General features: G+C 42.4%; 1 protein-coding gene across 1 annotated transcript; it reads right to left on the bottom strand.

Annotated features, from left to right (window-relative positions):
• Positions 1–1,089: 1,089 nt before the first annotated feature.
• CIR1 (corepressor interacting with RBPJ, CIR1) lies at positions 1,090–22,680 on the bottom strand. The gene is made up of 10 exons (XM_072121683.1): positions 22,428–22,680; positions 20,414–20,508; positions 18,899–18,972; positions 17,469–17,479; positions 16,266–16,321; positions 15,327–15,375; positions 14,423–14,540; positions 8,230–8,336; positions 4,599–4,696; positions 1,090–1,989 (listed from the first exon to the last, which is right to left on the bottom strand). The coding sequence occupies exons 1-10, from the start codon at positions 22,497–22,499 to the stop codon at positions 1,362–1,364; spliced, it is 1,308 nt and encodes a 435-aa protein (XP_071977784.1). The 5' UTR covers positions 22,500–22,680; the 3' UTR covers positions 1,090–1,361.
• Between the last annotated feature and the right edge of the window lie 22 nt (positions 22,681–22,702).

The raw sequence follows: 22,702 nt of genomic DNA, 5'->3' as shown, positions 1-22,702 counted from the left end.
ATGGGGAGAGAGGAAGTACACTTCTATATGTAGGGGCAGCTCAGACAGTTATCTGCTGGGGTACAAGGGATCAGACAGGGAAAAATATTATTTCAGGCCGTAAAGGAGTCGTTTAGGTTCCCATACACACAATTGGCTGCTCAGTGAACACTGCACATACAGGATGTATATGGTGACAGCCTGGCAGCTTCCATCACATGGAGGAGCAAGGAACATGTAATAAGTGGAAGAAATCATAAGTAACCCAGTTACATGAAGTGTATGACATGTGCTGTGTGAGCACTAAGGGTTAACAGCTTCACTGCACAGAGCTAATACTGTCCATGACAAGGTGGGGGAGGTGAGAAGCATGAAGAGCAGAGACAGAGGAAGTTCTCTAGAATCACAGACTGGGATGGAGGGACTGATAGGGAACAGGGGAGATCTTGTACCTCACTATTCTGTGCAGGAGACATCTGCATTCACACATCCAGCACTGCTACATTCACTTACAGTGAGCAGGGAGAAGCAGTGCCTCCCCTCCCATGAAACCGACCAAGAAACAAAGTATAAACAAAGTACCAATTCACAGGGCTTATCAGCACATAGATAGGATGCAGCCATTACAGCACTGAGGTAATCTGAGGGGGGTAGCAAATAAACTACTGCATAGATAACAAAGATAATAGGCAAAGTTGTTTTACATCCCAAGAGCTATGGATTGTGGAAAAAAAAAAATCCTTTGTCTTTAAGAGTAACTAATTTTTTTCTTATGTGTATAGGGCAATCAGACTCAAATCCAAACTCCATGGTATTAAATGTTACACATCTCTATCTATGCAATAACAGGGGACCCAAAAACACTGTATGGAGCCATAACCATAAGTAAGGTCAAAGATCTGACTTAATGGGGACAGAAGATGGGAATACCCCTTTAACCCAGCTATTAGGCAACATCTGCATTGAGTACATGTTGTAGTGATGATGCCTTTTCCTGAAGTATTTCTACTGACCTATCAATATGGTTTTAAATGGCCTCACATGACAATGAGTAATAAATAAAATCCCCATTTAGAAGATGAAGGTACATGATCACTGACGTCAGATAAATGGAGTCAGATTTGATTTTATTGCTCCTTTTCAAGTCCGAGGCAGGAGGACATCGTTCTTTATAATAAATTGTGTAGTACCACAAAGCTGCTGAACAAGAAATGCTAAAAAACAAATAGATTGCTACATAAATATGAAGTGGGCAGAAGACAGCATGCTATAAGACATCAGAAAATATGACTTGCTCTAGGCTTCTGTGAAGAACTAAACAGTTTAATATAATAGGAAACATATGCATCAACCACATGTGACGAAAATTATGTAGACCCAGTCTATCTCCTTTTGTGATCTCTCTCTCGGCTCCTACTTCTCCCCCGGTCTCTACTTCGGCTTCTTTGATCTCGGCTCTTCCCTTTGTCTTTTCTATCCTCATAGTCTCTTCTATCCCGGTAGTTACTTCTGCTGGAACTCCTGCTTCTATGCCGGTGGCTTCTAGATCGTTCATTGCTTGGACTTCTGTAAGATCTAGATTTTTCAGGCCTGTGGCTCTTCTCATCCCTTTGATGACCTCGGTTATCTTCCTGTGCCCTGTGACGTTCCCCATTTTCACTTTGATCATGGGACCTCTGGAGATCTTTACCGCTCCGACAATCCTCACTTTTTCTGCGGTTAGTCGAAGGCTCGTTGGAATCTTTGCTTTTTCTTGACTGAGATTTCTCTTCGTCCTCGCTGCTACTATCTTCAGAGTCTTTGCTGGACTTCTTATTCTTGGCCTTCTTCTTCTTCTTCTTTCGCTTCTCCTCTTCTTCGCTGGAAGAGTCGCTCTCACTACTGGAGGAGGAGTCACTAGAGGAGCTGCTGCTGTTTTTGCGTTTTTTGTTCTTTGATTTGCTTTTTTTCTTCTGTGCCTTCTTTTTCTTGTCTTTTTTCTTCTTTTTCTTTTCAAGACGATCTAGTTTTCTGAAATGGAATAAAAATCATAATCAAGAACAAAAGTTGTATAATAGTAAGTAGACAAAGACCAGGATGATTGCCCTTGGAAGTAAAACTCTGTCACACATGTCTACAGGAAAGCTCACTCTGAAATAGAATGGTTCCTTTGCCTTCTGAATTATGCATAGAAATATTTTTGGCCTTTTTTAAAAATTATATTTGCTAGTTATTTAACCATTAATAAGAAGTGTTGAAGACTTGCTGCCATGATGTATCCCATACACAAACTAAAGCGGCGATCTTGCATCATTCTGTAGCTCAACCTCAAAAGCAGCAGCATGAAGAACAATACCCAGCAGTGCTAGGCAGCATAGCTATAAACCCTGCACAACAATTAGAAGGGCCACTACATTCTGCTTCTTTCCTTCCATCAGCTACTTCCTCCTTCCCTTAGCAGGGAACAGTTTGGAAAATTAAAGAAGATGAATAAAAGAACCTAACAAGTGGTAAAAGTAGTATTTTTCTCTAAGACATATTACAAAGTTTCCTCTATTCTTAAAGGACACCTAGTATTTTTTTAATTGCATTCTGAACCATACACATGCTCAAAAAACAATTATAAAATTCAGGACCTTGGGAAAGCTGGGTGCATTCTGGCTGCTGCGTTTCACTGAGCTTTCTGAACTGTCCAGGCAGGACTATTCAACCTGAGCTGGATGACTAATACACAGCTGCTGGGGGTTGGTGCAGCTATTGATTACTTCTGCCTGTCAGGGACAACACAGTGATAATGTATTTTCAGGGTTTTGCTGGGCAGGACAAGGCTGGAGCAGTGCATAATTACGGTAAGAGGAGAAGCGCCAAGCAGCCATAGGAGCGACAGAGCCTCATTATCATAATATTATAATAGTTTTTTCAGGAAAACCACTCCGATCAGGGATTAAACAAGATATGTTTCAGTGTAGCTACAGCATTCTCAAGGTAAGTTTGGTTCACAATGCATAAAAGCAAATGGTAGATATATACTTTGATACTTTAGCTCATGCACTGGAGGAGCTCAGGAAGCCTCCACCTACCAAAATATGTCTTTGGAAACGTTCAGCAAATACTCCAGAGGACCCGAATGTTAGGTTCGGTGTCCTCCGTTTGCCTAACCTGGACGTGTTACGTGATAGGCTGCAGGGCAGCTTTATTCCCCTAGCAACCAGGCATGGCTGTGATTGGCCAAGTGTGTCCACTAGGTATCTACTTGGCCAATCACAGACATGCCTAGTTGCTTGGGGTCGTAAAACGGTCATAACCAGGTTAGACCTAAAGTTCGGGTCCTCTCATCCGTAGCAAGAAGCTTTACTATCATATAGGCAAACCTTATTTATATATATTAAAAGGGGGAAGGGGGATGCGAGTGTGTGTAATATGTATCCAACAAGGATTTTGGCACTGAATCTGTGCAGTAATGTCTTGATGTTACTGGAACGTGATATGTACAATATGACTGCTATACACACAAATACATTTTAAGAATGGTTTTGTGCTGGAGAAAGCTTGCTGGTAGAGGAAATAGAAAAAAAAAGTGGCACAAAAACAATGTTGTGCGATTTGCAATCGCTTTACATCCCATAAAGTGTATATACGTGTAATTTATGCAACACCCACCATTGTTTTGTGCAATCCAGGCATCCCTGCTGTCAAAGCAACGTTAACCAACAGACAGACTATTCACCAGCTCCGGCTCTAAATCCTATAATTCTCCTTACTCGATGCACGGTTGAATATTTTCTCTCAATGGACGAACCAATTACAATCCGCGTTGCCACTTTACAAACGCACGGATCGTGCTGCTAAATTAGACTTTATATTTGTCTGCCACAATAAAGAGCGCGGGGGACACGAATCTACTTAAGACGGACACCCATGTGGAAGAGGGTCACATCTGATAAGATGCAGATATAGTTTCATACCTCTATAGATTGGATGCGTGGTGCGTTATATGGTCACAAAGCAAATGATGCGCGACAACAGTAAACTGCAAAAATATTCCCCCCCCCCCTCCTCCTGCCGCCCTTCTTCAGGCTCCGACAATGGTTTCTAGTTTCATAGGTAAACACAATAAAATTAGGAAAGTAATGGTACGTGACACAACGGGACCGGCACCGACTGTAAGTATGAAGAAGTAATGGTGTAACAGGCGCAGGACCCCTGATCACATCATCTGGCGACTTCACCAATCTGGGGAGGCCACCAATGTTGAATTTTTGCGTTGGAAATGTTGTCTCATCTTAATTATTCATTTCATATCTATAAGATGGGTTATAAGTATCCGTTATGTATCCCATTGACTTGAAGGGAGCGCACGTCGCTCGATTTGAGAAAGCGAATGTAATGAAGGTCAACAGACCAATAGGTGCAGGTCCTGATGAAGGTTCACAATCTAATTCTTCAGATTAACAATATAAAGAATCATTCCATTCACCCTTTTGTATTTGTTTGGCACAGAATCATTTACATCACACACACTGCACATAGAGTGTAGGAATCCCATGAGTAAGTACTTCATTCAAAATGAGCATCTATACAGTAACCTGCAATGTGCCCCCGAAAGTCCAAGCCATGAAAACATATGATTGATGAATTACCTCAACAGCTTCTGTTTCTGTTTTGTAGATAAGGATTTTAAAAATTCCACTTCAGGATCATCCTCCTCCTCCTCCTCAGGTTCACTTACGACATATCCCTGGACAAAAAATAAAATAAAATAAAATAAAATCAGGCATGAATAAAGTGGATATACAAAGCCACTGAATTTAAAGAAAATCTACTGTCAAAACCAAGCATGGTAAATCATTGATACTTGCTCACAGATTCAGGCACTGTGACTGTGATAATCTTTTTTATATTTGTTATCCATCGCTTCCTTCCTTCTAAAACCAACTTTTAAAATGATGCTTATTAGCATGAAGGGCTACTGTAGCCACTCCATACTCTAGCTTTACAAACTGTTACGCTGTGCAGCAGCACGTCTCCCTCTTCCCCCTTCCTTCTGCACTTCATGTAATTTCAGAAGAAACTAGCAGACTGTGGGATGGGGAAGGGGGGGGGGGGGGGGGAGTGCTCCTTCACACCAACAGTTGGCGTAGCTTAACACTGAGGGGTCAACAAGTACAGGCGGTCCCCTACTGAAGGAAACCCGACTTACAGACGACCCCTAGTTAAAGACTGACCCCTCTGCCCACTGTGACCATTGGGGAAGTTCTCCAAATGCTTTACTATAGTCCAAGGCTGCAATGATCGGCTGTAAGGTGTCTGTAATGAAGCTTTATTGATGATCCTTGGTCCCATAACAGGAAAAAATTTGGAAACTTCAATTGTCACTGGGACAAAAAAAACTACAATTATAAGATATATAGTTTCGACTTACATACTAATTCAACTTAAGAACAAACCTATGGAACCCATCTTGTACGTATACTGCCTGTATAAGAAGAAGATTACTACAGTCACGGTGCCTGGGTATATGAGTAAGTGTCTCTGGCTTAAGCTGGATTCTGATGGTAGATTATACAATTTATAAATATAGGTCAGTGGGTCCAATATTCAAAGTAGATGGATTATGTTTTTGAAGGACATCTACTCTCACACTGACTGATGGTAGCCTACTATTACTAACTTGCTCATTATGTCCTTTAGGGGATGGAACAGTTTTTCCTATCTCCAGAAACGGTAACAGTAGTCTCTACCATCAGTCAATCTAATTATTGATATCCTTTAAAAACGAACCTGTCAATACCGGAGCTTACTCGAAACTGATTTTTTTCTTAGTTGATAGGGGTCCTTATTACTCTGTCTACAGTAAGCTCCAGTATTGACACGTTCGTTTTTTAAAGGATATCAATCAGTAGATGGTAGACTACTATTACCGTTTCTGGATTTAAGAAAACCTGTTCCATCCCCTAGAAGAATGAATTGGGCCAACTGCAGAAGTCTGCATGGGTTGCAGGACTGGGTTTACTGAATTAGCATATTTCTGTTACTTTTTTTCCCCTCTACCACCACTAGAGGGAGCTCACTGAAGACAGATTTTTTTTTTTTTTTTTAGTTTATAGGGGTCCTTATTAATTTGTCTTCTAGGTTTTAGTGGGCCCCTGGGCTGCCCTCCAGTAGTCACACTGACACCCCCCCCCCCTCCGCCCCCTGTACACACACTGACACCCCCCCCCTCCGCCCCCTGTACACACACTGACACCCCCCCCTCCGCCCCCTGTACACACACTGACACCCCCCCCCTCCGCCCGCCGTACACACACTGACACCCCCCCTCCGCCCGCCGTACACACACTGACCCCCCCCCCCTCCGCCCGCCGTACACACACTGACCCCCCCCTCCTCCCCCTGTATACACACTGACCCGCCCCCTCCTCCCCCTGTATACACACTGACCCGCCCCCTCCTCCCCCTGTATACACACTGACCCGCCCCCTCCTCCCCCTGTATACACACTGACCCGCCCCCTCCTCCCCCTGTATACACACTGACCCCCCCCCTCCTCCCCCTGTATACACACTGACCCCCCCCCTCCTCCCCCTGTATACACACTGACCCCCCCCTCCTCCCCCTGTATACACACTGCCCCCCATGTTCTCCCCCTTCCTTGGCCCCTGTCATGTCTCCCCCTCACCTGAAGCTCTCTCCGTGTGGTCGCTGCTTTCCCCGGCAGGTCATGTGACCATGACGTCATCAAAGGTCCTTCAGCCTTCAGCCTCCGGGGCAAGCAGTGAGTGCAAATGCTCTCATCGCGATCTGTGTCCGGAGGACACAGATCGCGATGAGAGAGGAAAGGAATCTCCCGGGAAGGGGCAGATGTCCTGCTGACCCGGGGAGATCCTGGGGCCCGAGTGGGCCCCTCCAGTACCCCGGAGCCCCGGCACTTGCCCGGGTTTGCCGGGTGCTGGCGCCGGGCCTGACCTCAGCAGTCACATGCCATAACCAGTGCCCTAACGGCTCAGTTGTAAGTGGCCCTACCAGTAAGCAAGACATGTAACCGCTGAGGCCAATGGAGTCTTTAGAAGTTGCAGAAAGTGACGACTCCATTGGCCTCAACAGTCACAGGCCATAAAGGCACAAAGGCTCAGGATCGGCAGAATATGATGTAGGTTTTATGATTCAGATGTTTTTTTCCTTAGAAATCAAATAACCATTAATCAAAAATGGCCATTATTTGATTTCTAATATAGATATGAGGGACATTACCTTTTTATGATCCTAAACAATATATAAAAACGCTAAGAATAAAAAGAAGTTCATAATTTAGTGGACAGTAGGAATCTTACGTTTTCATACTAGGATATGAAGGCCACACTTGTATCTAGACACCTGCATCTGTCAGCTCTAGTAAATTTATAGTAATTTAGCCCTCGATCCTAGGACGTGTAGAAGAGAACGCTTTGTTTATGGGCTATTCAGGACTCTAAGCCGGGAGTATAAACTATATTTGTGCTGACTGCTATAAGAGCAGTAGTATACAATGTAACGTGCGGAGAGAGCGCGTACAACGATAAAAGCGACAAGACACAACACACAAGTATAAGAGACAGTAATGCGCGGTGCCAAGTTTAATATCAACATCCTTTACAAGCTCCTCTAATGCCTTGCAGTTTGTACCTATACGCAGCTTTGTCTGGAATCAAAGACTCTTGACAAATCCATCACTAAAAGCGGAGAACAGATTGCTCGCACGAAAAAAAAAAAAGCTTTATGTATTGGCCATCAGGCAGCGGTGATACATTTAGGTGCGTTGTTGCTGTGGAGATGTCTACCTTTTATTATGAATATTCTATTACAGCAATCTCCGCGTGCCAGGAGGATACAATCTAATGCACCCAGTTTTTATCCCGGTGCTATCAAGTCAATGTGGAGTGCTGCCTTCCGCCATTGTGTCCATCTAGGAAAAAAAAAATTGCTTCCTATTCTTCATATTTCAAAGCTTTTCAGGATCAGGCAGCGCAGAGCAAACAATGGGGTAGGAGATCACGGTTATTACTCTTATTACTCATGGGGGGGAGCTGCATAAGCTGAACAAAAATTTATAAAATTTAGGAAAAAAATGTAATAAAATAAGAACTCTGTGATTCACTTTAGCGTTGTCGTTTTCTCTCTCTACCCTGTGGATTTGCATATTGGCAAATGATAAAGTAGTAATTTCCAGGCCAAAAAAAAAAATTGTGTGAAAATTTACAGATATTTTCAGCTTACTGATAAAAAGATCATTACCTGTGATGGATCATTTACGGTCAGGTTTCTTCCTAGTACATTTTGTTTCAGTGCAAACCCACTGTTTCTCATCTCCGCCATTAACTCCGAGGGGTGCATTGATGGCCCTGAAAAGAGGAATTTCGGTGTGAATGCATCGTTGATATCTCCCCTATCTTTATTCTGGCTCCGCTGTAGGAATACGTTTGAAGCTTTGTTAAGTAAAATCGGTGCTAAATCAACTCAATAATCTTCTGCTGGGAAAAGCATCGGATATGATTTTCTAAACCAGCGGTCGAGGGGGGTGGGGGGGGATTCGGAATACAAAATAATTTGGTGTTTAAGCGAGGAGCTGGATTCTCCTTCTTATGTAACTTACTAATACTCCAAAACAACAGGCGGAGAAGTAGCGCCAGTTAGGGGGGGGTGATCATTACAGGAGGTATCCTGGCGTTACCTAGATTAATCGGAGGACCTCTCGCAGCCTAGCGCAGGTACAGAGGAGACCTATATGGGAAACTGTCTGCCAGCTACAAGGAACGAAAAAGAAAAGAAAGAAGAAAAAAAAAAAAAACTTTCATGTTCACAACACCGAGCAGCGGTGAAGTATTGCTTGTACTTAAAAATCCAGCTTATTGGAATGATCATTATTCCACTTAAAGGCTGGCACCTTACAGCTCGCTTCACTTCTGCCGAGATGTAAATTTGTGCCGCACACAAAAATGGCCTTTAAATGCTCATTTCATACTTGTTATTCCTGCGGAGACAGCCATTATGAGCGTACGGGAAACATTTTCTGCTTATTGAAATAATTACAATAGGTTTAAAAGGCGCGGACCCTGGCAGCTTGGCTTCAGTATCAGACTGGAGGAGTTGTAAAATAACATGCAGAAGAAGAATAGTCAAACACTCGGGCACAAATAGACCTCTGATTGATACATTAATCGGGAGAGTCAACCTCTTTACACTGATCGCTCGCTACAGTTTTTTTTGCCTTTTCAGTCATTTACTGTGCAAGCATTTCAAGACAAAGCTGCAAGAAGGATTGATCTGGGTTAGTAAAAAAAGGTTCATTTCTTAATATTTTTCTTCAGAAACAGCACCACTCCTGTCTAGTATTAAAGCTCATTCTCACTGATGTGAATGTGGCCCGAGCTGCAACGCTGTGGAATGTGTATGTAGATGAGAAATCCCTCACCTATAGAGGTTGCTGTCCCTCAGGTAGAAGGTATTTGTCTTGAAAAGCCCACAAAGGAGTTTATTCCAAAAACCACAGAAAATAAACTTCTGTCCATCTAATCTATAATACCCTTCCAACCCCAATATGGAATCCAGATTACTGTATCTTCCTGGATTAACATCAAATCATCAAATATTTTGTTCCCATCATTATTATGCTCTCTGGAAGGGCATCCAGGTCTCTCTTGAACATGAACAAGGTTTCAGCCATTGCAAAATCCTGTGGAAGAGACTTCCATAGTCTCACTGCTCTTACACAGTTGGTAGAGCCGCCTCTCCTCTAGGTGTAGAGGATGCCCCCTTTCTACAGCAATGGTGAAGCCAACTCTTCTCTAGGTGTAGAGGATGTCCCCTGTCTACAGCAATGGTGGAGCCAACTCTCCTCTAGGTGTAGAGGATGCCCCCCGTCTACTGCGATGGTAGAGCTTCCTCCCCTCTAGGTGTAGAGGATGCCCCCCGTCTACTGCGATGGTAGAGCTGCCTCCCCTCTAGGTGTAGAGGATGCCCCCCGTCTATGGTGATGGTAGAGCTGCCTCCCCTCTAGGTGTAGAGGATGCCCCCCGTCTACGGCGATGGTAGAATAAGCTCTCCTTTTGGTGTAGAGGATGTACCCTTTTCCTGCACCTTCTCTTACCTTTTTTGGTGCCCACAACTGTAGACCGTGGCCCACATTTACTAAGGTTCTTTGTGCCAGTTTTCTGTCAGACAGGTATTTAAGAATTCTCTGCACCAGGGGCTTTCCGGCACTCAGTTGGACCGTGCGCCTGATTTATCATACAAAGTCTGACAGAATTGTGCACACAACCTATGTTAAAGGTGCACCAAAAAAGTTGGTTCATTCTGTCGGGCCAGTATTTCATTCGATCCACCAATCTCCCCCTTCCACCAAATCTTTTACAGCTGCAGTTTGCACTTTGTCATCACGGCCCAAGTGCATGAAAATATTGAAACACTACATTAGTTCATTAATAAAAATATTAAAAAGAAGGGAGCCTCAACCCAATCAGAAAATCTAACATTCAGCTGGTACAGTCCAGTAAATCCAGTACATGCACATAAGCTAATTTGTTCCAACAATTGCCGTATAGGAATATGCCAGAACCAATTACAAATTGCCTATTATCAGGAAAGAGCCTTAGAAGTAAAAGGAGCCTAAAAAAAAAAATCTATAAAATTCACAATAAGCCCAAACTCCAAAAAGAAAGAAAAAGGACCAATAGTTACCAAGGGAAACCCTTCCTTTTGACCGCTTTATGAGCCAAGATGGAGATCTACTCGATTGGAATGGCTCCCTATTTGGTGAGCTGGCCCCATCTTTGTAGTGCTACACTACAAAGGTTTATGGTGGAAACTGGGGGCTTCATACAGGTGTGGTGTAGAGATGAAAAGTGATGTGGAACTATTTGGAAAACTTTTCTGGAAACTAAATTCTGGTCTTATAGAGTGAAATCTGACGATCTGTAGGAGAGTCACGGATCCTAAAGTATATTCAGCTGGTCCCAGATCCCTTAGGTTGTGAACAGCTGTTTTCTATGGTATACAGGTAAGGGGGGTGGGGGGTGGTCTTAAGTTTATGCACAAGATTACAGGGAGCTCTAAAAGTGAACTTTTAGATAATGTTGGCACTTGTGGTATATTTTTATGTATACATAGAATCGGAAGGACATTGGAGATATAAAATATTAATGTCATTGCTAATTGTTTGAGATTTATATCTTGTTGCAAAGAATATCCCCAAACTTTTCTTTTATAAAATCCTGACCTCTGGGTACACGCGGCATTAATTTCCTACAGTGTTCTGTGACACAATTGTTTTTTTCACGATGGACGTGAATGTTGTACGGTTTTCCCAGTTACTACAGTGTCAACACATGTAGACAGGAGATTTTATTGAAGCTGTTTTGTAGTTGATTGTCAGGCTTTTTATGTCCTTCCACATCGTGTCAATGCTGAGCACTACCCTGCTGTACAGGTCCCAGGTTTTCATGAAAGAAAATAAAGAGACTTGATTTCAAGGAGTCCCCGGGAAGCCAAGAAGGTTGAAAAATCTGCAAATATATTATATCAACTGGAGGAGAACGATTAAAGTAAAAACCCCTTTACAATGGATCTGGTAACCCAGGATATAACAATTGTGGAGCGCCTTAAAGAGTTCTATTATTCCTTGGGGGTGTGTCACACAAGCCTTCCCTGTCCTATCAGGACTGTAGGGACACACCCCTTTGACTAGAGGAAGTTGGATATGTGCATGAAGAAAGTCCATTGTTGTACAGATGTAAAATAGATAAGCTTCTTTAAATAAGGCCTAAAAGACTGGTCAGGAGTGGTGACAGGCCCTCTTTAAAGGATGTCTCCCCATTGAAATCCATCATGTTAAACCAGGAACATTTACTCATAGATCCAGGCAGTAAGACTGTGGTATTCTGCTTCTATTTATTTGTAAAATTATGCTAATGAGCAAGAAGGGCTTTTGGGTTGTTACCAGAGCCCATCTGTGCTGTAGTTTCACAGGCTGTTACACTGTGTCCTCCTCCATCTCTCTGCACTTCCCCCTTTACCTTCCCGATGTAATCTCCCATAGTGGGAGGTGGAAAGTGCTTTGTACAGTCTGACAGCCTGTGCAGCTACAGCACAGAGGGAACCTGGTAATGTCCCCAGAGCCCTTCAGGCTCATTATTATAATTTTACAGGTTGATTTTAGAAGGAAGGAAGCCATGGATAACAAGTGTAAGAAGATTGCCAAAGTCAAGGTGCCTGGATCTAAGAGTAAGTGTCCCTGGTTTCCCATGATGGATTTTGATTGTAGAATTCCTTTAAAGGACATCTACCACCAGGATGAAAGACTCTATGCAAATGAGCCTGAGGGGCTCCAGGCTCTATTAACACCTATGGAACCTGGAGCCCCTCAGACTCATTCGCATACAGTCCTTTATCCTGATGGTAGCTGCCCTTTAAGTTTTAAATATGCAAAAATACACAAGGAGTGTGCACATTTCATTGCATATGCCCTATATAAGCCAAGGCACAAGCCTCCAACAAAGAGGGATTGCCATTTTTGGAAACCCCCTGGTGGTCAGCTATTGGCCCAGTTGACCTCCATTTAAGTGAGCCCATAATCTTTAGAAAACACTTATATTTTATGTTGACAGCAGAATTTATAACAAAACCTATAGAACCGCTCACATGGTAATATTCCACAAAAGCTACAGCAATTATAGACATTGCCTGATTTGGTATTGTGCCCATTAGGACGATCCATGATGGGCAGAGAGCGCTAGTCAGGTGAAGGGCCAACGCATTATACAAAATCCCTTATATCTGCCTTACAACTATCGCCTGGAGACTGCTGCCAGCTGCTGCCCGCTCTTTATAGCCATGTTGTGTCTTTCTCAATAGGATCACCAGACATCTATAATGCATAGAGGAGAACAGAAGACCAATAACCTTTAAGAAGATTGGAAGCCAGTCCTCTCTGATGTTTTTGAACTTTTCCCAAGACCAAGCCACCATGTAGCGATGCCGCGCGCATCTTTTTCATCATTCGAAAAGCTCTGATTTCTGAGTCTGGTCGACATCATGTTGGGTTTCATCAACAGGGTCTCTCCTCTGACTTATCATGCTGTTGGGTTGTGACCTTCACCATAACCAGGTGTATTTTTAGACCTACCCTAGTGTTTTCTTAACTTTGCTTTCCGTGCCGTTACATGTTATCAAAAAGAACCATTGCGGAGCGGAACGAGGATGGAGGTGGTCAGAAAAAAATAATCTTGTTTAAAATACCTTTTGAGTGTGAACAAAGGCTCTACAAGGCATGTACATAAATTACTCCTTGCAAGTTACACCTCAAAGCAAAGAAAATTCACAATGGGCGATTATCGTGTGTAAATATAATATATATCGATGAGTTATAAGTCTGTAGGAGTAAGGCAATCAAATTTCAACTTCTGATGGCCCATAAAATAGAACAATAATTATTTGAAATATATATTTGTTAGCAATAGGAGGACATTGTGACTTGAAGGATCATAATTGACATCTTATATCAACAAATTTAGCCCCCCGGGAACTACTGATCAGCGGATTCCAGTGCCGGAACAACAACTGCAGTTACCAGGCCCAACCACTACATAGAGAATGGAGCTCTTTGACCAGATCAGTATTCTGTGTTGATACCACTGGTGGAGGTTCATATAGAATTTCAGAGCTGAATGCAAAGAGACCATGGTTATAGCTTATAGCCAAAAAGTGTAGGTCTTCTCACCATCTCCATGTTCAGGTGTTCCTTATTGCAGAATAAAAATTTACACATTACTACATCCAGAATGATTCTGAATCTCCATCTTTGGATATAGCTTATCAAAGGTAAAATGGCCTTTCCAGGACTATCCCTTACCATTTTTCGTAAAGTAACATTTTAGGGGCTTTAAAACCAACTACTCAATATTTGTTTTACGGATTATGGGGAAGATTTATCAAGCTGTCTGAAAGTCAGAATATTTCTAGTTGCCCATGGCAACCAATCACAGCTCAGCTTTCATTTTACCAGTGCTCATGAATATTTTAAAGGGGAGCTGTGATTGGTTGCCATGGGCAACTAGAAATATTCTGAATTTCAGACAGCTTGATACATCTGCCCCTACGTCTCAAGACAACCAGGAATTAATGAATAGAGTCACATAACTGATGGTGGTCACTATGACATTCACTCTACCGCTGTAATAATCCTGTTATAAGAAGTATCGTATCATACAAGTCATTTATATGCTCATAGAAGAGAATTGTTTCTGGGAAATGGATATTGGGGAACCTTAGGGTGCGTCATCAATATCAAATCGGAGGGGGTCAGACACACAACAAACCCATTGGTCAGCTGCTTAAAGATATTGCAGCACCTGGATGAGTGTTGTGGTCTCTTAACTGTTAAAGTAACAATAATCCTTATTTAAAAGTAAAAGTAAAATACTATAGGTTTTACCTGATCCGTCTGCCGTGACTGAGCTCGCGTTGATCCCTGAGAGACCAAACAACGGACATTCTCTGTCTGTGTTCACGTGACCCCACTTGTGACACTTAATGCATCTCACGTTGCGAACCTGTGAAAAGTAAATGTTAGACAATGTTGGGCTGCATACACACGGCTGTCGTAGAAACGTATATCTGGCCGGGATAAACGTCCCATATAGACAGCTATGCCACCCAAGCCGTGGCCACAAAAAAAAAAAAAAAAAAAAAAAAAAGAGCATGCCCTATCTTCTGCATTATTTTCTACAGAACGGGGAGGGGTTACCCCCTCCTCCTCTCCAGCGCGACAATTCTAAAAAAAAAAATATTACAATGTGTAAAAGTTTGTTGCAGCAGAGTCGCCAAGCAGCAGGGATTTACCGTGGTTTAGTGGATGTCATGTATACAAATCCATCCAAATGCTACACAAGAAACCTGCAGCGCAAATCCTTAGAATCCACAGAATACATTGGGGCAGATTTATCAAGTGTCTGAAAGTCAGAATATTTCTAGTTGCCCATGGCCACCAATGACAGCTCAGCTTTCATTTTATCAGTGCTCATGAATATTTTAAAGGGGAGCTGTGATCGGTTGCCATGGGCAACTAGAAATATTCTGACTTTCAGACAGCTTGATAAATCTGCCCCATTGTGTCTTTACTGTTGCAGATTCTACATGCGGCTTTCAACTTTCCAATGTGGACATTTAACTCTGAGACTTTTGATGCAGCTAAATAAAATCCCTTTAAAGGCATTAAATAGTTACACAAGAATATCCTGGTGCAGAAACACCAAAATTTATTTTATGAATATTCTAAAACATTAACAATGACCGGGAAATATAAGGATGAAAAGAAAAAGGGGTGGGGTGGGGAATACCTGAATACCAAAAGGCTGATCTCGGATATTCATATCATCCTTGGCATACCTGCAAGGTAAAATAAATGGACATTACAATATAGAAAAATAAGAAAATTGTAAGCCTTATTTAAACCTTCCACACGTTTTACTCTACATAAACCAACTGAAGTTAATAACTGGAATGTTAATGACATCAGTCTTGAGCGGCCACCAGTCAGTGAATCCGATGTAGTACACTGGGCTTCACTGAGCATGCCCCATAGGTCACACCCTGCTGTAACACCCCTGAACAGAGGTTATTCAGTTCAGGGTCTTAACCCTCTGCACACTGTGGTCACCCATGATCGCGGCGGGCAAAGAGGATTGCAAAGTCCTTCACCAACCTTGATCGGACCCCCGAAACACTTATTGGGGGATCTGATCCTTCCCCTGCCAGCCTTGAGGTCCTAGCACGACCTGTCTGTGTCACCGACTTACTAACTTGTCTGTGTATATAGTGTATGGTGTGTATATATGCTGTACATTTGTATAGGACACAGTATGTGTGTGTATATGTGCTATGTGTATGCATAAGTGGATAAATGTGCAAGTATACACATATGTATATTTTTTAAGTTGGAAAGGGGCCCCATTTAGAAGCCTGCTATGGGGCCCTGCCTCTCCTAGGTACGTCCCTGGTAAAACCCCATGACCATAGGATATCTACAGCCCTGTTGCCACATCTGCACCATGTATGCAAACAACTTTGCCCTCTATGTAGTGGCCATACTAGAGAACTGCAGCCTAGCTCCAATTCAAGTTAATGAAAACTGAGCACGGCCTTTGCACCATGTACTTCTAGTTCTAAGCATTGTGCACTTCAATTGGCTACCGATATGTTCTTAGTGCGGCAGGGCCTCATATTTGACCTCAATTAGGGCTAACAGAAAATCTGACAGCAACAGGATCATTACTTACTTTTCTCGTGGAGCCATCTTCTGCCACTCAAACTTGTATTCAGTTTCTCCTTCTTGCTAGAAGAGTAAAAAAAAAAAAAAAAAAACATTTTCCCCCTGAGTTTACTGACTTTTTTCAGTGACAAAATCAAGGATACTGATCAAAGATAAGTCCTTTCAGAATCAGAGCTTAAATATGGCTAAATATGATACTATGACCCAGTAATCTGCGACTTTTACCATTGCGTACATGCAAATCACTCGCAGATGTGATTAGTTTGAGCCCCATCCCATAGAGTCTGCATTGCGTTTGTAAATGTGAACACACGTGTACATGTGAACGCGCCCAAACGGATGTAACGCACTTGCAAAAAAAAAAAAAAAAAAAAATGCAACAGCATTTAAGTTCTCTGAGGGTGCATTCACATGTGGCATTGAACTTAAATGGCTGTTTACGGTTGCTTCTTTTAAATGCAAAAATTAACACATGCATTAACATTGTGTTAACACTTACATTTTGTAAATGTGAATGTTAACAGCCATTTAATTAGACAAGTCTCTCTTCAGCTGATACACACGTTCAATGTATGAATGCACCCTTATAATACCCAACTGCAAGCTCCTTCATATGAGCACTGCCGGTCTTACCATGATGTCTTCCTCTGTATATTGAAATGTCATAGTTACAATGTTTTATTTTTTGCTTTAAATAACATTTTTTTTCTCAGTTCCACACTTAAAACTGCATTCATCTTGATTGAACTATAAAAACTACATTCATAAAAGAAGCCACATAGACAGCAATACAACAGTGACATCAAGAGGTAACAAGTGGTACAAATGTATTCTTCTCTATACAAGCAAACACCATAACCTCATAGCAATGGAATTTATAATAGGTTGATGACTGTGATGGAGACCTTACACTTAAACATTAGGTGTGAAATGAAGAAACTCAAACTTTAGAAAAATTCCCCATTGTTTTGTTGCTGTAGAATCAGTGCAACTTCTCTACATAGCCAGTTGTGCTGTTTCTTACATAGATCTAAAAGCACCCACTAGTATTGGCTGTGTTGGCCCTCTCTGTTAGGGATGCATGTACAGTATCAGAACATGGAAGTCTGTATGGGGACAACATTTTAGAACTGTATCTGGAAATGATTAAAGTAGTAAAGGAGAAAATCAACATAGGCAAAGAGACAAAATAATTTCTGATAGTACTTACCTCTTTTGTTTCTTGATGGACAAATCCGGAGTAGAAAGGGAAAAAACAAAACAAAATAAAAAGTTAAAATTGCGGTTCTAATAATAATAATAAATAATAATACTAATATATAGCGCACACAGATTACACAGCGCTGCACAGAGTTTGCCAAATCGGTCCCTGTCCCCATGGGGCTCACAATCTAATCATCCTACCAGTATGTTTTGGAGTGTGGGAGGAAAAAGGAGGACTTATTTTTTTAATCCTTACAAATACTCTACAACAATTGAATGTTTGTATAAAGTCCAATCAAAACAAGGTGGAGTGATTATAATTGGCATGTGGTTCTGCTCCTTCGCTCTTTATTCAATTTTTCTATGTAGCTTCAAAACCTTAAGAGGTTGTACCGCATAAAGGATAACAAGAACGGAACCGATCACAAGGATCGGGGTTCATAGACAGGGAGTAGAAGTCCTGGTGATAGCTCCACCGGGCGCTCAATTCAATTTATGAGAACAAGACCCCTGTTCTTGTGCTGGTGGTTGTGTTGCCCTTTAAAGTTGAGCAGAATGACAATGTGTCTTGTTCACCCCTGGCCTGAATCCTTAGATCAGGAATTGAATAGACATTTTAAATGAAACTTCATAATTTATAGAATTTATTATTTATTTGTGGAGTTGATCCATTTTATCACAACTCCACAAAAATGGTCACCGATACTAACCGGCCTCTGTGACCCTGCATCTAAGGGTGCATTCACACACCCGTCTGTGGGGATGTAAGTGCAGCCGCAAATTTGCGGCCGCATATACTTCCCCATAGACGGCAATGGCGGCCCGGAGGCAATACACGTGTAGCACCGATCCGCGCCATACACTTGGAAAAGATAGAGCATACTGCCATGTGAATGTACCCTAACAATGTAAATCTCTATCAAAATGTATTCCAATTCCAGTATGCACAAACAAGGTCTAATACGAAGACTATAGCTTTAACAAGTGAGCCCTCCCTTTTGACGCCCAGGAATTTATTATCCTAAAATCGAATACACATAAAAGTGTGCAGAACCAGGCAACAAACAGGGGAAAGTTTGCTGCCCCTTTCCCCTGGAGATGGAAGGGGTAAGTGACACTCACCCCTCCCATCTCCATAGGAGCTGAGCAACCGCCCTGCAAATGAGGGCAGGAATAGAGGAATAGGACCTGCTGTATATTTTACATCATGGCCGCCCTATGGTGCAGCTAGCCCCAGGCCCCCATATACTGTAGTGAGAATGTGGCCTTCACTGTAGATTTTTCTTCTGGTGCAAGCAAATGAAATTTGATAAAGACACATTGCAAAGTTTCTGCAGAACATATGATCAGTTTAGCCTCGTGCAGTAATTCAGTAAAATATTCTTCATCCTAAAATCCTGAACACAACTGTGCCACTAGAAATAATATGCCGCATACCTTTCTCAGCCCCGGGTGGAGCTTCATACATGAAGTTCAATCCATTCTTCACTTTTTCGTCACCCAGTAGTAGCCTGTGAACAAGAATGAAACAAAAGTGAACTTTTTTTTTGGATCAGATTTGGCAGTGGCTGGATGCTGGAGCTGAACCTTTGCAGCAATAATTATCATTGTGTGGATTTTCAACCCCTGGAGAAATCAGTTTCTTCTGCAGCATGCGGATGGGATTTGTATACATCCCACTATACTGTGACTGTACATTGAAGTGGTTAGCTGCAGAATATCCAACCTAAAGCGTGAACCTTGTATTTTTAAAGTCCTTCTTCTAAACAAGCCCGATTATAGTATACAAACAGCTTTACACGTCAGGTAACATAGTAGGATCATCGTGCAGTCCAGTAATCCAGGATCTGTACAACCCTACAACTCTACATTGTACTGAATATTGATACAATAAGTCAATAATCAGCTCACCTTGGCTTATTCAGACATCCATAATGAGTTAAACAGACCAGACCAAATGCTGTTCCCAACTTCTTATCACAGGTCTAATGAGCAAAACTAGGAGCATCATAAATCCCTATGACACGGCCTGTCCTGGTTATTAGACCACAGGATGGGATTTGCAGCTATAGTATGCTAGTGTAAGCAGCAGAATTTTTATGTATTAAATTATGTTTTTTTTCCATTCCCTTATAAAAATTAGCTGGATCATTATACATCTACATATCATCCTCATAGACTGTAAGCTCTTGCGTCACCCCCCCCCCCCATCCTCATAGACTGTAAGCTCTTGTGTCACCCCCCCCCATCCTCATAGACTGTAAGCTCTTGTGTCACCCCCTCATCCTCATAGACTGTAAGCTCTTGTGTCACCCCCTCATCCTCATAGACTGTAAGCTCTTGTCTCACCCCCCCCATCCTCATAGACTGTAAGCTCTTGTCTCACCCCCCCCCCATCCTCATAGACTGTAAGCTCGTGTCACCCCCTCATCCTCATAGACTGTAAGCTCTTGTGTCACCCCCTCATCCTCATAGACTGTAAGCTCTTGTGCCACCCCCTCATACTCATAGACTGTAAGCTCTTGTGCCACCCCCTCATACTCATAGACTGTAAGCTCTTGTGTCACCCCCTCATCCTCATAGACTGTAAGCTCGTGTCACCCCTTCATCCTCATAGACTGTAAGCTCTTGTGTCACCCCTTCATCCTCATAGACTGTAAGCTCTTGTGTCACTTCCTCATCGACTGTAAGCTCTTGTGTCACCCCCTCATCCTCATAGACTGTAAGCTCTTGTGAGCAGGGCCGTCACTCCTATTGTTCCATATGACTGTTTATACTCTGTAATGCAATATTATATTTGTATATGTCCCCTATGATTTACAAGCACCACAATATAATTATTACTATTATTGTCTGTCATGTTTCAGGCACTATATTCTTATATGTTAAAATAAAGCCATAGTTTGTGTGTATTCATGAATAATAATAATAATAAACTTAAATGTAACTCACCGGTTGTTGTAGGATTCTTGTTCTTTTAAATATTGTTGCATTAAATCTTCCTGTTTTTTTGTATCATAGGAGATTTTCTGCTCCGCCATCCATACCTGGAGATAAATCATAAACATTACTAACATTTGTACAGTGGGAGTAGGCAATACGCTATAGATGGCGCTGTCCATCTGAGTAAATTGGTGTTGAAGAGGAGTCTACAACACCAAGCACATAATTTAAATTTTAAAGGAAAAAAAAAAGACAAACTAAATTATAGTTAAAGGCATACACTCGCCAGATTTTATTTACTATACTAGTCATCTAAGGTAGGGGATGAAATCTCCTTTCTAGAATTCACCCCTGATAACAAAAATTTCTAAACTAATGTAAAATGGGTAGAGAAGAGTCATATTTTGCCCGAGAGGAGTCATGTTTAGAGGCTTGAGGCGGATGTCATCTCACACAGAGCTGTTTTCAGTCCTATAGTACCTAAAAACATGTAAAACTAAAGGTAAGAATTTCATCTTTCTGACTGGCTTGGCAGATAAGGCTTATAATTCTGTGATCTTTAACTGTCTGAATTTTCAGTTCTGTAGAAAAAGGGAGAACTGGATGTTATTGGCAGCTCAATGTTCCTCACTATGTGTTTAGGTGACTGTATCTCCAGTTCCGTACATCGCAGATCTACAAGCCCAGATAGAGCCTCTAAATGTGACTCATCTCAAACAATAAGTTCTCTGCTCATTTTTCACATGGCTTTGGAGGAGAATTTTTAGAGGTAAACTAGTGAGACCTTATCGCCGGCCGGCGATAGGTGCCGTGAGCTTGGTGACGTCACGGCTCTCGGCACCTGAAGGAGGACGGGTAATATGAAGGAGGTGGGAATAATTAAACATTGCAGCCTGAAGATGACGTAGCGTAGATTACGTATGTAAGAAAATCATTTTTTTTAGCTAAACTAAAGTTCGCCGAGCCTAAGAATGTATGTGCCGGCTTCAGCATTAAGTAGCCTACAGGGTGGTCTGCTTGCATGATTTCATCATGCGAGCAGTGGTAGGTTTCCTTTAACAACTATGGAGTCTGGAGGCCCCGAGGATCATTTGCATACAGTCCTTCATACTGGTGGTAGTTGCCCTTTAAAGCGGCTGACACTAGTTTAGAACATAGACCTCCACTTGTAGTAGTGGCTGTTAGTGGTATTACAGATGACATTTATTGATGCTTTGTGACTGGACCCAGTGAGCATGTTAAAGGAAGCCTACCACTTGTAGTGGCAGGTTTCCGATGGCAATACCGGGCACCAGCTCAGGGTGAGCTGGTGCCGGAGCTTATTTTAGCTAGTGTTTTAAACCGCGGTATCGCGGTTTAAAACACTTTTTAAACTTCATAGCCGGCGCAGGCAGGTACGCGCTCGGCGCTTACCGTGCACGCGGCTACATAGGAAGTGAATGAGAGCCGCGTGCACGGTAAGCGCCGAGCGCGTACCTGCCTGCGCCGGCTATAACGTTTAAAAAGTGTTTTAAACCGCGATACTGCGGTTTAAAACACTAACTAAAATAAGCTCCGGCACCAGCTCACCCTGAGCTGGTGCCCGGTATTTCCATCGGAAACCTGCCACTACAAGTGGTAGGTTTTTTTTAATACCGATCCAGAGAATAGATGAAAACTTAAAACAAAATAAAAGGGGACCACCTACATAACAATGGATACATTTATGGTCTATAGGTGACCCCGTTATACGACGCACATATATCCAATACAGATGGGCAAATGGGTGTAGAAAATGGATCACATGACTCCTCGGAGCCAGTCAGGAATCAGGGACTCCTGCATTTATTAAAGAGTCCTGGAATGTTGATCATATGATCCTTTTCAGAACTGCTGATTGGCTTATAGGCATCACATGATCTTACGATAACAAGAAGAGCGATTTTTAGTACAATTTAGGGAATTTAGTCGATGTTGTGTCATGATAACAGCGCAGCCCCTCACCCTCACCCCCCGACAGCTAATATCCCCAATTACGTCTCACCTTCTTTATGTTGGACTTAGAGGCAGGATGGAAATCCTTCTTACACATGAAGTTAGCGAAGGACTTCCCCATTGTCACTGGCTGCTCCCGGACCTCACACAAACAGATGGAGAGATTACGATCCCCGCAGGTCCCGCTGTCTGCGGCTACAACGCACAAACTCCTCAGGGAGCTAGTTCGTAGTACCGCTGAAGGACCTGTGATGACGTCAGAGCATGTGATCAGGAAGCTCTAAAGTGGGCGGAGTCAGACGCGAAATTGGAGGTTGTAGTCCT

The sequence above is a fragment of the Engystomops pustulosus genome, chromosome 8 (genome assembly GCF_040894005.1).
Source record: "Engystomops pustulosus chromosome 8, aEngPut4.maternal, whole genome shotgun sequence".
In the NCBI taxonomy this organism is placed as follows: domain Eukaryota; kingdom Metazoa; phylum Chordata; class Amphibia; order Anura; family Leptodactylidae; genus Engystomops; species Engystomops pustulosus.
This window is presented reverse-complemented; position numbering and strand designations above follow the sequence as displayed.